At 46.9% G+C, this 15,582-nt stretch overlaps 1 protein-coding gene across 2 annotated transcripts in view; it reads right to left on the bottom strand.

Annotated features, from left to right (window-relative positions):
• Positions 1 to 15,582, bottom strand: part of ZNF592 (zinc finger protein 592) — a 41,906-nt gene that overhangs the window by 12,490 nt on the left and 13,834 nt on the right. For both annotated transcript variants that reach the window (XM_067003516.1, XM_067003517.1), the window contains exons 4-6: positions 6,223 to 6,401; positions 1,674 to 1,850; positions 728 to 887 (exon numbers count right to left, since the gene is read on the bottom strand). In XM_067003516.1, the coding sequence (XP_066859617.1) occupies positions 728 to 887; positions 1,674 to 1,850; positions 6,223 to 6,401 (516 nt within the window). The remainder of the gene's footprint in view (positions 1 to 727; positions 888 to 1,673; positions 1,851 to 6,222; positions 6,402 to 15,582) is intronic.

Genomic DNA, 15,582 nt, shown 5'->3' with positions numbered 1-15,582 from the left:
TGCTTATTGCAATATGAGCTATTACTGTGGGAGTGCAGACTTGGAGCGCTCTCTGGACCACCACTTCCACCAAGTTTTTGGGCTGACCCAGACCTATCACTCTTCAGACCATCTCCTTAAGCATGCCATGCTGTGCTGGGCCTGCCATGGAGCGGTGCCAGCAGGGACACACAGGGCAGGGGACCCTAATCCCAATGGGTGGCAACTCCAGGGCAATTATTTCTGCCTTGGTCATTCCCATCTCGTGATCTGCTGTGATTTTGCAGGCAAGTGGAGCAGCTGGGGAAGTGGCCAAAGAGCCAAAGCTCTTCTTTTTTTCTGAGTATCAGAAAGGGGAGATCCAGCTTTTCTTATATAAATCCAGCAATACCATGAGCAGAGAACACTTCTCCCTGCCTCCCAAGCAAAGATAGAGCTTCCTACCAAATTTAATCACTTCCTTGGCTTTAATATAGAATACTTGAACAATCAAAAAGATTTACCTGTAGAAAGTAAGCCTTTGTCACAAAGCTAAATTAGATATAGATGAGAGTAACTGCCTGCAATATTACCAACTAATTGCTCAACTGATGTATCCAGATAATACTGTAAATTTTTGCAGTCTATTTTTCCACTATTGCTCAAGAACCTTCCGCTTCTTCAACCAATTTCCTTTAACAGTTGACACAAACTCTCCGTGAACTCAAAAACTAGGACCTCATGTCAGTAAGTGGTGGGAGTTACCTACCTTAACATGCTGCATTAACTGCTGTTTCTGCATATACACCAGCTGACACTGCGGACACTTAAACACGCCCACTAACAACTTGCTGGTATTCTGCTGAAAGTGCTCTTGGAGCAGCTTCTTCTTGTTAAAGACAGTCTCACAAGAACATTTGTAGATCACCCTGGAACAATTTAAAAAAGAAAACTCACTCTCTCTTCGTTAGTTATCTTGAGAAGACAGCGGAAGAAGTTATCTCAGCAAGTTAACTTCAAAAAGGGATGGGCTTCTAATGAGGGCTGCGCTCTCAACGTATTGTCAACACACACCCACGTGGACCACCAAACCATTAACTCAACTGGGAAGAATTACAAAATGCCCCAGGCACATACCACAGCTTGCTAAAAATAAGTTTACTTTTATGCATAACTACCTACACGTTTGTGTCACTAAGCGCAGACGGAGGGGAGCAGACTCAAAAAGTATACTAGCTACACATTACTTTCAATCCTCCCTTTCCATGGTTCCTCCCTTACACATTTTTGGCTCTAGCTCAGGGCTTGATACAGAGTGGAAAAAACAGGAGGTTTCTCTCCAGCGATTTTTTGCAGCAATGCTGCATGGCACAGCTTTCTCTTCCCTTTGAGTGCCAGGTTCAGCAGTTACCCTGGAGCCATCTACCACGAGGTGCCACTCTGACTCCTGCTGGACAAAGCGTAACAATTAAGATCCTTTTACAGATGTACACAAAACCCGGAGCCCAAACTCCTCTCCCCCTACCCGAGCAGACTGCATTCGTATCAAGGAGAGTACGCTGTTGTTAGGATCAAACCACTGCCTGCAGACAAAGTGGCAGCCCTTCTTCTGATATGAGGACAGAAACCAAAAAAAAGGAAAAAAATGGGATGGAAAGGGGGAGTTCTGGAACTAGCCAGCAAAGGAAAAGAACAGATAATAACAAAATACTCACTGAGTCGTCTTGTGAGGCTCTCCTGGGTGCTGGCTGGTCATGTGAGCCGTGGTGCTGTCCGCTGACTTGAAGGCCATTGGGCAAAAAGAACACTTGTGGAAGACTTCGCAGTGTTTCTCATGAATGTGCACTTTCAGCAATGCGAGGGTCATGAAGACAACGCCACAATGGATGCACCTGGGGGACACATGAAGAAGAAGCTGAGTTACAGCTGAAATATTGCTTCCAAAAGGCATACACCAAGGGAAAGCACCACAGAGGGAGGCAAGCACCAGGCTATGGCAGGTCCTCGTTTAGTCTCTTCAGTAACAGCACAGAAGAATCAAGGAGGAATACGATACAGGAATTCACAAGCTGGGCAGATCTTACAAATTGGCAAGTGAGCGCATCTATAAAAGAAGCCTTCAGAGACTACAATGATGTGGAAAGAACAAAGGAAGACGTGGTACAGCAAAATGCAGTCCTGTATCTCTGAAAGCCAATTCTGTTACAGGTGCACACGAAGAACTGAAGTAGAAGTATCTGATGAGGTCTCCAGGTAGTAACAAGCATCATAAACAAAGTTAATCCCCAGCACACTCACACACACAAAGATTATTCAGCTAAGAAATCTTCAGTAACCCTGCACAATTGCTTTTCTCATACGACACTAAGCAACAGCAAATGATGACAGCAACAGCAAAGGTACTGAAAACAGCAACAGAAACTGATTAGGCTCATTAAAATCATTAAGACCCAGGTGCTGCCTGGATATTGCTTGTCTGGGAGCTGGGGGGACGCTCTGGGAGGACTGCGACGAAGAAGCAGAGGTTGCAGGTGGAGCCAGAGAATTCTTCTCGGCAGCCTAAAACAAAGCCCTGGGGCCAGGAGGAGGGCCAGGGTCACCCAGCACGCTCCTGTGACAGGCCTGCCCCGAGATAGCAACAACTGCCTGCAGCCGCACTATATTTAGGCTTCAGCGCTCCTCCCGAGCACCCACCCTGCTGCTGGGAAGCCACATGCCGACACTTCAGGGGCACATGAGGATGCAGGCACCTGCCCTCGCCTGCGCCAGCTGCAGGGGTCACCATCCCCGTGGCCAGAATAGCTGCTGCTAAGAAGATTCAGTCAAAACGAGCAGCAGCAGAGCTCTGCTCGAGCCAAACGCTGCACGTCCTGACTGCAGCAACGAAGGAACTTTCCCGTGAGGAGCCCGGCTGGGCGCGTGTGGGGCCAACTCTTGTGCTGGTGGGATGCGAAAGGCACGTAAGGGGTAATTTCCTCCAGCGAGGCTGGAGATAAGCTGCTTTATGAATGTTTTTTTCCTTCGTTCTGAGGTTTGCCGTTTGCCCGTGGTGCTGTCAGCGTTCGTGCGTTCAGCAGTGCCGCGGCACAAACGCCACACCAGCGGCACCGCCGCAGATGGACCCCAGCTATCTAGCAACTGGAAGAGCTCCAAGCCCGTATCAAAAACAAACAAGCCACTAGATTATCCTTCCCTCCAAATGAGCCTCCCGACAGCGCTTAGGAAACCAGTCTGCGCTTTGAAGTTGTACTTCAAAAGATCCTTAGGCAGAAGCCAGCCCAGAGGAGTCGAACCCTCTCCCCCCAAAATACACACAGAAACACTCTTTTCTGGAATTTAGAGAGGGAAGCGGTGACAACAGCTGGTATCGTCCATGGAAAAACATGAAAATATTCTGCTCGGGTAGTTCTGCCTTCAAGCCTGATCCTCAATCATGTGAGCCAGGGAGAGAGACTTCTATTATAGTAACACCAAGAACCCTGTTATTATGGAAGAATAAATTTCCAAGTATAAATGGGAGAAAAAGCACTAATCCTGCCAGTAAGCTCTAGCTGGTACACCCAGGAATATTCAACAGGCTTCTTCTACAAACACTTCCCGAATCAACAAGAAATGGTTCTGCAGTACGTTCAGTTTTGGCAAGCACTGAAGACTTCATAAAGAATTAGGGATGAAATAAGTTCTAACTTGGGGTCAAATGATCACAAGTTAATTTAATTTACAGTACATGGAAGTTTAAACAAAAGCCACTTTGTAATCAAGAATCCCAGTGCCAGAAGGACAAACTTTGATAAAGTAAACTAATTAGCAGAGCAAAGTGGATGGAGGATGTCAGAGGCTTGCCATGTAATTTCTGTAAATTACAAATTCTGCTATCATATCCCAAGCACGGGGGAATAGCTTGCAAGAAAAGACTCCAGGATAGCCTCAGGGCAAGGAAGGGTGGCGTACAAGTCTTGGAAAGAATCCTGCGAGAGGAGATAAGGCTACAAGATGTTGTTTTAACCTTCTGAATATTTCCTACGCTGTCATCATCCAGCCCCTGAACACTCCCGGTGGTACCGAGAAGGAAAACGGGTACTACATGGTGCCACATCTGTGGGGACAGCTGGACAGTGCTTGGAAAGGGGGGGAGGTGACACTTGGAGCCAAGTGGAAAGCAGCATTTAGGACAGTCTTGTTAATTTTAACGTTAAACTGCAGAAGACCTTTCTCATCTTCAATGTAATCCACACCTAAAACTCAAATTCAAACAACCGTACTCCAAACTTCATTGGATGCATTGGGATATCAGCAGAAAAGAAGACAGAACAAGGACCGATCAGAAAAACAAAACCAAACATACGTATCAGAAATTCAGGAAAAATAGATATATATTGTGAAGCAGCAAAAAGTTGAACTGACCCTGGAGAGGATTTAAAAGAAATCCTTGGCTTTGCAGTTCTGCAAGTAACAAAAACAAAAAGAAAGAACAAAAGTCCCTACGTGACCATAGGACAGATGCCACGGATTATCTAGATACCGTTCTACAACTTGAATTTATTTCTTCTGTTTTCAACAATGGCAATGACATCAACCCCGCAGCAGGGACAGGAAGGGTAACAAGGATGGCACAGCCAGATGTTCATCCACTTAGTGGATTCAGTTTTCAAAGATGAACTTCAGAAGATACAAATTGGAGAAGTTAAAGAAATTTAACTTCTAGAGAAACCGGTTAAAGCTCAAACACCGTAAGTACCATTCTTGAGCTCTGTCTTGTTTTAGATCTTCATTACTGTCCCTAGCACAGAAAGCAGATATTTGCTTATGACATCTGTAGATGGATGGAAGCTGGCATTGCTGACAAGCATTAAGGAGGCATCATAAAGATATTACTGTATACATCTGGAATGAATAATGTTTAAAAAAAAATGCAAGATCACACAAGAATCAGGAGCAACCTCTGCTGTTGGTTGCTGTTGACTGTGAGCCCATTAACTGGAAACAGAAGAGAAAGGACCAGCACTGGATCCTTGCTAAAAGAGCAAGCTCAGGCCAGAGTAACCCTGTGACCCGCTACTGACCAGGGCATTTCCAGAGATGGGGATGCTACGCAAGTGGCTCAGCCCAACGAAGCTATGCCTGAATTTGGGATTCTCAAGTGCCAGTGAAGTACAAACAACTACATTAAAACCACAGCTAGTCTTCTGACATCTACTCCCATTCACATTTTTCCATCTCAGGGAAAAGTTTGTTTGTTTGTTTTTTCCAGCATTCTTCCTTCCTCCTTCTCACAAATTAATTCATTTTTCAAACAGCCTCAGTATCAGAGCCATTTAATTTGCAATGGAATTAATTCTTCATTGTGGGCTGTGCACCCTCAGATCAGATCCCACATTAAAAAAAAAACTGTTTATAATTAAATTCAGAATCAGTTGGATATATCTCTTGTCTTCATGGTCGAAAGAAAACACCCTTGAAAACTTAAGTGTGATTTTAGAAGAAGCCACACAGTGGAAGCTTCCTGAATTTGTAATTTTAAAAGAACAGCTCCAAGAGCAGAAATTGCCCTACGCACTCTACATTTCATAGTATTTAACAGTAATCGGAGAAAAAACAGGACTTTAAGGAATCTTGAAAGGTCACCTAGTCCATCATTCATCTCCTGAGCAAATCATCTGCATCTCAGCATGAGCCGTATTGCAGCTGAGGTGATCTACACATACAGAGCAGGAAAGGCTTGTAGGGAAAAGTAATGTCTTTTATTAAAGCAATCAATTTGGCTGGAAAAAGGACAGCACGAGCACACACACACACCACCTTGGGAGCCTTCCTCCATTTCTCTCAGCTCATGAGAAGCATTTGCAGAGTTTTAGGGACGTACAGTAAAATAATCTGTGTCTTTCCTGTGAGGGCACATATCCCTCAGACCATTATAACTGACATATATATAAGTTCTACCCTTAAAGAGATTTAGAGGATTAAGTTCTGCAATCTTTTTGCTGTAAATATCAATCCTGAGAGGACCGCCTGCAACTTGAAGTTAATACAAGCATCTTTCAACTTAAAGCTGCCTCAAAATCATTTCTGTGCTCAGAAACCTCCCCTTAAATTCTTTTAGTCATTTCCCGTTCCAAATGTGTTTCGCCCCATAGAGAACCACGTGGTCCTGTGACACATCCCCTTTTGTTTCTGCCACAAGCAAGACACGTTTCCAAAGACCAAAATCCAACGTCCCCCTCCCTCTTGCCACCCCGGTGCAGACCTTCTGGAGCTTGCACAAACCTGAATCCGACTTTGCGGGAGTAATGCAGGCAGTTCTCTTTGACGTGAGTCTGGAAATAGGCAGAGCGGCAGACGGCCCCGCACTCCGGGCAGCAGTACGGGGACTTGTGAGCGTGGATCCTCTGGTGAGCGCAGTAGCTGCACTGGTTGGGCAGCATCATCTGGCACACTTGGCAAGTCTGATGGAAGAAAGGTTATGTTATGTTATTTATTTATTCTCTATTTGCTTTCCCTCCCCCTAATTCATCCTAGAAATCTTTCAGGTTTAGGGGAAGCTCCAGCACGTTCCCCTACCTACCTGGCATTAGCTCTACGACACACTTTGGCCTGCCTTTGTCATCTTTTTCCACAACAAACCTAACAACTTCTCTAATTAGCCATTTCAAGTGTGTGTATCCATTCTAAAACCACACCCTCTATGATTTATTTTCCTTTTTTCTTCTATAAAAAGAAAACAAAAACTTTCAGCTCTTAGCTCTGAAAACCTACGCAGTCACTGCCCTCATTTCAGCATTACGACGTTTGAGAAGGAAAGCACTTTCCTCAACATGCCCACGTCCTGCACCAAAATCACCAAAAACGCAGACGAACTCCCCTACACACTGGCTCAGAACGCTTACCACTGAACGCAGCGCAGTGCTGACGTGCCTTCCCTACCAAAACCACATCTAGGTCTCCTGCAAAATTTCTTCTAACTGGACCAAATCTGAACTTTTAAAGAACACGAGCCACGTGTGCTGTGACATCCTTACAGGTGCTTCTTGATAACCTTGTATTGGAAATGATGCAAAGACGCTTTTTCTCCCTGTTTCTGTGCCTCTTATGAAATCCAATTTTTTCTTCCTGCTGTTAGAAGGGCCACACTTCATAGCAACACAGATCTGCAGAACAAGCATCGTTTACGTGATACATAAAGTTCAGTACCATAACAGTACGTACATATGAACAGCCATAATAGCTACCTACCTTCCGATCTGAGCCCTCTAGGAGCTTAAACTCTCTTCTGTCGTTAATAAACACATGCAAAATTATTCCTCTGCTCCTAACTCCAGCTTAAGAATGAGCTACAGCAAGCAGCTAATTATGGATTATCAAATTGGATAATTTAACTGCATCATTTCTTCCACTCCAGTTAAAGAAGGCTCTGAAGAAGGAAGTATGTCTTTGGGGCCAAGTGAAGCTTTTAATGTAGCATGTGCACACCTAGGTGGACCAGCCTAAGTCCTTCAGACTTCACCGCTGGCAACCAGGGTAGAAACCTGGGAGAGAATCCCCTAAATATGACAGAAAGTAAAATAAAACCAAATGCTGCGAGGGTCAGCTATGTTTTCTACAGCGTTGGTACTTCATGGAACATCTCTGATGCTCCAGTACCTAGTGCCTGTTAGGGAATTGTCGGAACTACTGCAGGTATCAGAAAACATCATTTATAATAAAATGCAAAGCTACAACAAATCCAAAAAGGATTATTTTTTTTTTTGGAGGGGGAGGGGGGAATAAAAAATTAGGCCCTCGAAGAAGGAGGAAACTTCAGAAATTGCCAAACTATCCAAAAGACATGATTTGAGATGTTACAAAATAAATTTAAAGCAGAAAAGATTTTCATAGGAAAGAGAAGAACAGCTGGAAGGAACTATATTGTAGAATCCCCACGCAGACACCCAAACCTAAACCACATTCAAGGGTATTTTAGCCCTTCCCAAAAATGCCCTAATTTCAGCAAGGAACAACAGCACTACTCAGCCATGGTCTGAACCCGTTAAATACAAGTGGCAATGGGAAAATGGGAAATTAAAATACCCCCAGGACTTCTAGGCAAGGAATATTTTAACTTCTGAGCTCAACTTTAAATTCTCCAAAGCACTCTCAAATCACCAAAGAAGAGCTACAAGTAGAAACTGATGTTCAGGGCAGTCTCAGCTTTCTTTATTGTCTTTTACAGAATTTTTTTTAACTGGGTTTCGATTTGCAGTGGGAAATGCCACTTTTTGGTGCTGTTAGGACTCTTCAACTTTGATCCCACCTAGTATTTAAAGCAGACTCAGCACAAACACAAGTAGAAAGCACCTTTGCCCTCATGTTGTAGCGAGAAATACCTTCTCCACAAATCCCCAAAACTGCCTTGTCAAGGCTGATTAAATTTTGGTTTTAAGGCAGCAAAGAGACAGTTTGGGGCTCACCTCTTGCATCCCAACATGCCCTATCTTGCACCCCTAAAGGCTCCCTTGGCCCCTGGGCAACCAACACACAGAAAAACCTGAATCTTCACTGCCTAGAGTGCTTGTGCTTGATCCGAAACGTGCCCCAGTCACCCTTCTGCCTGCAGCGTTTAATGGGCTTTGTGTCGGGCAGTGCTGCCTGGGGATGCGCAGGCTACACCCAGAAGCAGTGAGCTTCCCCACTACGTGAAAGGCTGTCAACGACCCAAAATATGCTGACATAGGATAGAAATGTTTGAGGGCCAGCTTGCAAGAGGCATCAACGCTAATGGTTATCTTCTTCAGACCCTGCAAGAGCAGGAAGGCTGCCAGAGAGTGCACATGCATGATAGGGGAATAAAAAGCAAGAGTCTGGTGAGGATAAGGAGAAATGAATTTATTGCGTCTACGAATGCCGTGGCAGAAGCTGGAAGGATTCCCACACTGACACCATGCTGCGGAGTGGGGACAAAACAAAAAAACAACAAGCCTCCGAGTTCAGATTGTCTCATGGAAGAGACGAGAATTTACGGAGCAGACAAAATGAAGAGCAATGAGTCACGGACAAATTAGTAAGAATAATGAAAACTGTCATCTTTAACCAGCGTTACTTGTACAGTACTTGGGAAAAGTCAACACGGCTTCTCCCTCCCTGCTTCATCCAAGTTCTCCAAAGGGCTCCAAAACCACAAGGGTAAGGAAGATGTGACCTCCAGATGGGTCAATCTACCTGGATTTCCAAAAAGAGTTTTGCAACACCCTTCTCCAAAGGCTTTCAAGGGAACTAGCTGCTAGGGCATAAACAAAGATGACTTATGCATTGATAAATCACTGGTCAGAAGACAGAAAGAAACAGCTCTTTCATGGAGGAAGGGGTCCAGGAAAGGTCTGCTGGAATTTGGGCTCTTCAAAATATTCGCAAAATATCTGGGAAAGGGAACAAACAGTAAAATGGCAAAGAACGCTGATGATACCCTGGTTAACTCAGAGTATTACAAATAAGAACTGGCCACAAAAAACTGCAAAAAGACCACACAGGACTGAGTATCCAGGTAAGCACATGGCAGGTTACATTTGGCTATCGAATCAAAGTGAGCTACATGGGAAAAAGCAGTCTTAGCTTTACGCACGTAGTGACAGTCTGCAAGCTGAGCATTGCCACTACAGGAAGGAGACACTCCTGAGAAAACATCAGCACAGTGTTCTGCAGCAATCAGAAAAAAAAAATATGTCAGGATTGAATTAAAAAAAGCAAAAAAACAGCATGGAATGAGACAGAAAACATCTCCCCCCTGTACATAATTCCCACAGTTCACTTCTGTATGAATCGGGGTCACCTCCTTCACTCCAAGGTATACAGCAGAGCTGAAAAAGGTTCAGTGGAGGAAAATAAAACCAGTAACTAATACCTTTAAGCTTATTCTCATCCTTTCCTTAAGGCCTGCAAAAGACTTGAGGCCAGAAATCCTGCCATTCAGCTGCCCAGAGGCAGTGCAGGAGCACGCACCCATCTGTTTCAGACCAGGAGCAGCCGCATTTCTCAGGGGCAAAGGGGCAGCCCCGTTTCAGCTCCCCACATCCCCAAGGCTTTATCTTGGAGCCCAAGTGGCGTTTTCTTTTGCAACGCTTCTGCTTTGCACGAGAAATTTTAACTTGGTTCCAGATGTCACATTTTTATCTCTCTCCTAGTTTTCCATGACTTTTCAAAGAAGTCTGGCAGCAATTTGAGACATTCATTAGTCAGTTATTTCTAAAGCGTGTTACCAGGATATGATTTTGAGTTGTGTAATGTCTGCGTTTCTCGTATACTCCCATAACCTACACTTTAATCAAGAGTTATTTATTACAAGTTTTATTTAATTCTGGTTCGCCTGCCACACAGCATTCGGGCTTTTCTTTCAGAAGTCACAATCACACACACAGACAAATGCTCAGAAGCTCACACACTTCAGAATACTTAATTTTATTCCCATTTCTATTTATTAACATCTTCAGAAGGGAAAAAAAACACCAAATACTCACTGAAGTAGAGTTAAGGTTGAAAAAAAAACCATACTAGACCAACTCTTTCAGAGTGCTAACTGCAATCCTGAAGCCACAAAGGTATTTGTGAATCAGGAAATTCGAAGATAAAGCCCAGTTTTGCTGTGGGAAGTGCCTGCATAGAGACAGCGTCATTGACCCTTCTGCTTCATTAAAACAATTGACTAAATGACTCTGCCTCACATTTGATCCGTTTACAAGCATGTTTTCTTCTAGCCCAGCTGTGCACAGCACACCGGATCAGAAAGTCAGAGCAATCTCCCTTCTCACACACAGGCATCGCCGCAAAATCCCGGCGGGCAATTTTCCCAACGGTTACAGGCTTTGTCTGTAACCAGCCAGGGCACGATCCCATTAACGCCCCACTGGAGGCTGAACCTGGGGCACTAAACCCTTCGCTTTCACTACTCCTGACACAAACCGAAAGGGAACCAGCTTCAGTGCAAGCAAAGACACTTCACATTAGGTTCAGACCCTCTTTGCTGCTATAGAAAGTTAAACGATGCCGACAAAATTCACATATATTTAATGAGAAGCCCCCAGACTCCTTGACATGACCACTGTGTAGCTTCAGCTGGAAACATGGGGTCATGCTGACTGCAAGGCATGGAACCTCAGCTACAAAAGAGGAAAAATTTCATAAGGCTAACAACCTCTACGTTAAAAAAAAAATCATTAAGGACTCAGAGTGAAACAGTTAGAGGGGAAGAGAACTGGTATTTTTGGAACGCAAGTGTTTTAAAGAGCACTTGTCCTTTACATATTCATACCAAAAATCCCCCACCAGAGGTGCCCCAAAGCCCCAGTCCTTCCCAAATCCAGCCTTTCAATAGCTTTTATTTTTTCTGCTTTAGCAGAACTGAAGGGACAACCAATACTTCTGGCAGCCAAGGGACCGCAGGCAGTTTGAGCAGCGCAATGTAGATTAGCAGGATGTTTCTGCTATTAAAAAAAAAAATAGAAGGGAATTACCACTTAAGAGTTAACCGTTAACTTTGCATTAGCTTTCACTTACTGCCTCACTGGGCTGAACGCCAGCAGCCTGCATCCTTCGGCACGGCTGTGCGGTGCTGTGTGGCACGCTGGCTCCGGCAGCCTGCAGCTCCAGCCCTCACCTTCAGCTCCACACCTCCCGCGGGCACAGCTTTTTGCCAGCCCACCCTGCAGTCAACGTCTCTGAGCAAACCAGACGCCTGGAGGGTGATTTTTCACTTGGATGGTTTCAAGTTTATAATGTTGCTACACAAAATTTTACCTATGCGAGCAGAAGTGGCCAGCTGAGAATTTCTTCTGCAGTCTTTGTGATAGCTAAGCTGTATCCTTCCCCCAGGCTTTCTTTAAATGAATAGGTATCATTTCATTAGCACGTTCAACTTAAAGATCTGAAAAGCTACACGAGAAACCTAAAGTTATTAATTAAAAGAAAAATCTGGAACCAAAGTGATATCCTAAGACCAATGCATTCAAGTTTTGGTGAAGGAACATGCAAGTCCAGCCCTAACATGGACATTTTTAACCTAATTAACTCCATACTCTCAGGGAGTACAAAGATACTTCTGTTTCCTTGGTTATAGCTGCCTGTTTTAACGTGTCAGCCTAGAGGGCCAATGCCGCCACGGGAACCTGCTTGGCCGTCAGCCTAAAGGACTTAATTACAATTCAATGCGGAACTTTTCCATCTATCCCCTCTTCTGCTCGCTCTGGCTCACTCCCCCTCTCCACCGCACGTCTGCTCTTCTTCGTTGCATCCCACCTCCCCTGTTCACTCTCATCAGTGCTCCTGCACCTCGTCCACCGCCCAACGCTCCCAAACCCAGCGTCCTTCTCACACCCCCACCAAGACTGACCCCTCCACACACACACCCCTAAATATTCCCAAGACACCAGGGTGGTTAAGCCCCAGTCATCTAAGGCATTCAAGTAACACCTGATTCCCTGGAAGTTAAGGCTCTTCGATAACCACAAAATACATTTTTGCACTTGCAGAAAAATGTGTAGATCTAGGAATTGACAGCTGTAGGAAACAGTGGAATTTCAATGCAAAATGAAATTTCACACCAGTATCCCATGTATAGACAATGCTGCATCAAATAAACTTAATTCTGAACCCTCACAGTCTGCAGAACTTTTCTCCTGATGTCAGCCATAATTTTAAGAATTTCAGTTTCCACATCTTTTCTTCTGAGCCACCAACCAACCACTCTGCCTCTCGCATTGCGACTCGAAACCTGAACTCCCAGTTGCTAAAATAATCCCTCACTGGATGACACTGGGCTTTCACATCCCCACTTTCAAGTCATCAGTACGTCCCTTAAGACTGCATGGCACTTTTCCTTCTCCTTTCTTATGACAGTAATGTTAAAGCCCTCTGCTTGCCCTCCACCCTGCAGGGCAGATTTCCACCCATCCATCGGTTGATGCCCATCTAGTCTCTCAGCTCTGCTTCTTTCTTTTCACCCTGCATTTCCTTGTGCTTTGTGTCCTAGCAAAGACAGAAGGACAGCAGTTCACGCACCATTTTTGCTGTGATCTTCACCACTTTGCTTTTTCACTGACTCCCTTCCTACTTCACCAGCCAAATATTTGCTAATCCCAACTACAAGATCCCAGCCATTGCCACAGAAGGAAGGTGCGTAGGGTCCCCTCCCTCCACCTGCAGTGCTGTGCCTGACACAGCCCAGGACACCATTTTACTCCTTGGGCACGTTGCTGGTTCACGGTCACCTTGGTGTTCCTCAGGACTCCCCCCCGGGCCTTCTGTGCTGGGCTGCTTCCCAGCTGGGTGCCCCAGCATGTCCTGGGGCTGGGTTTTGGGGGTGCTCCCCAGGGCAGGACTTTGCACTTCTCATCGGGTTCCTGCCAGCCCACGTCTCCAGCCTGCCCAGGTCCCCCTGGATGGCAGCATGACCCTCTGGTGCACCAGCCACTCCTCCCGGTTTGGTGGCACCTGCAAAGGTGCTTAGGGTACAACGTACCCCATCACCCAGACCATTAATGAAGCTGTTCAACAGGCCTGGACCCAGCACTAACCCTTGCACACTGCTAGTAAGTAACTGGCCTCCAGCTAGACTTTGTACTTGCGCACCACCCCTCCAGGCCTGGCTACACAACCAGCTTTCAGCCCGCAGCACTGTTTGCTCATCCAGCCCATACTTCACAGCTTTTCTAGGAGGTTCCTGAAGAGGACAGCAACAACAGCTGCACCGAAGTCAAGCTGGACAGCACACACTGCTCCCCCCTCATCTACCATGACAGAAGGCCATCAGCTTGGCCAAGCACGAGCCAGCAACGCGCCCTTGCCGGGCAGGCGGCGAGCAGCAGCCTGGGCTGGAGGCAGGGGACGGATCCTGCCCTGCTCAGCTCTGGGGAGGCCATGCCGGGAGCGCCGGGTCCCATGCTGGGCTCCTCAACACAAGGGAGACCTGGACAGGCTGGAGAGAGTCCAGCAAAGGGCCATGGAGATGACAAAGGGACTGAGCACCTCTCCTGTGAGGAGAGGCTGGGACTGCTCGGCCCGGAGAAGTGGGGGTCAGGGGGAGCTTTACCAACGTCTGTACATAGCTGAAGGGAGGGTGTAAAGAGGACTGAGGCAGGCTCTTCTCTGTGGTGCCCAGTGCCAGGACAAGAGGCACTGGGCACAAACTGGAACACAGAAGCTTACGTCTGAACATCAGGAAGTGCTTCTTTACTGTGTGGGTGACAGAGCACTGGCACGGGCTGCCCAGAGAGGTTGTGGTCTCCCTCCCTGGAGATCTTCAAAAGCCATCTGGACGTGGTCCTGGGCAACTTGTTCCAGGTGTCCCTGCTTGAGCAGGGGTTGGAGCAGATGGACCCCGAGGTGCCTCCAACCCGAACAATTTTGTGACTCTTTCAAGCAGATCCTAACGAGGCCTAAGTCTGCTCCCCTGAAGTCCAGATTTGTAAGCTGCTTCTTCACACTTCTCCCTGCCCTCAGAATCCTGAGCTCCACAATCTCATGGACACCGCAGCCAAGGCTGCTTTTGACCTTCACACTTCCAAGAAGCCATTTGTTGGAACCCCTTTCACTTGGGTCAGGAGGTTGTCATTGACGCTGTCCAGGGGTCTCCTGGACTGCTTATGCCCTCCAGCGCTGCAGATGTTAGGTGGCTGCAGTCCCCCACGAGGACCCGGTCCTGTGAGCACGAGGCTGCTACCAGCTGCCTGTACAGGGCCTCGCCTGCCTGTTCTTCCCGTACAGCCAACCTGTAGCAGATATCCATTACCATGTCATCCTTACTCATCTTCTCTCTCATCCTAAGCCACAAGCTCTCAGTTACCCATCACCAGGAAGCGCTCCACGTGTTCCAGCTGCTCTCTCACACAAAGGAGAACTCTTTCCCTTCACAGCCTGTTCTTCCCACAGCAGCTGTATCCCTCTGATGCAGCAATCCAGTCACGCAGGCCATCCTACCGTACCTCCATGATCCCCACGGGATCACAGCCCCGCGACTGCACGCACACCTGCAATTCCTCGTATATTCTCCCCGTGCTGCGTGCGTTGGTGCACAGGCACTTCAGAAGGACACCTCCTCCTCCTCCTCGCACCCTTCCCTGCACCAGCAGGATTTGAGACCACCACCACCACCCAGCCCTTCTGCCCCCGGCGCTCTGTCAGTGTCACTGGTGCCCATATGGAGGAACAACAAGGGAGAAGGAGCCTTCCATCTTGGTGCCAGAAGCCATCAGCTTCCAGCCTCACAGCTTCCACGCACCATCCTGCTGGGGACACACTCTGCCTCCGATCCCCTCCTTGCCCTCGTGCTGGTTCCCCTGCGTGCCCCTTCCTCCGTGCTGACCTCCGTCCCCTGGGGGCTGTGGGGCTGCCAGGGCTGGGAGACCGAACGAGGGTGGGATTGTCACCCTGTGTGGCAGCAGCCCACACGCTGATTTAAGCGGACCATAGAGCTGCACCCTAACCTCCTTCCTCCCCAGCCTCTCCTCCTCCTCATCGCAACGCGCTGTTCTGGCCTCAGGGTACGGGCTCTGGCTCCTATCCTGCCGCTCATCTCTTTGTCTGCGCTCCCAGCAATCCCTGCCTGCAGCTTCATTCCCTCAATGTGCTTTCACCATAACATCCTCCAACCCTTCGCTTCCATAA

This window comes from Anser cygnoides, chromosome 11 (genome assembly GCF_040182565.1).
Source record: "Anser cygnoides isolate HZ-2024a breed goose chromosome 11, Taihu_goose_T2T_genome, whole genome shotgun sequence".
NCBI classification, from domain to species: Eukaryota; Metazoa; Chordata; class Aves; order Anseriformes; family Anatidae; genus Anser; species Anser cygnoides.
The sequence above is the reverse complement of the archived record's forward strand: the minus strand, read 5'-3'. Positions and strand labels throughout refer to the sequence as shown.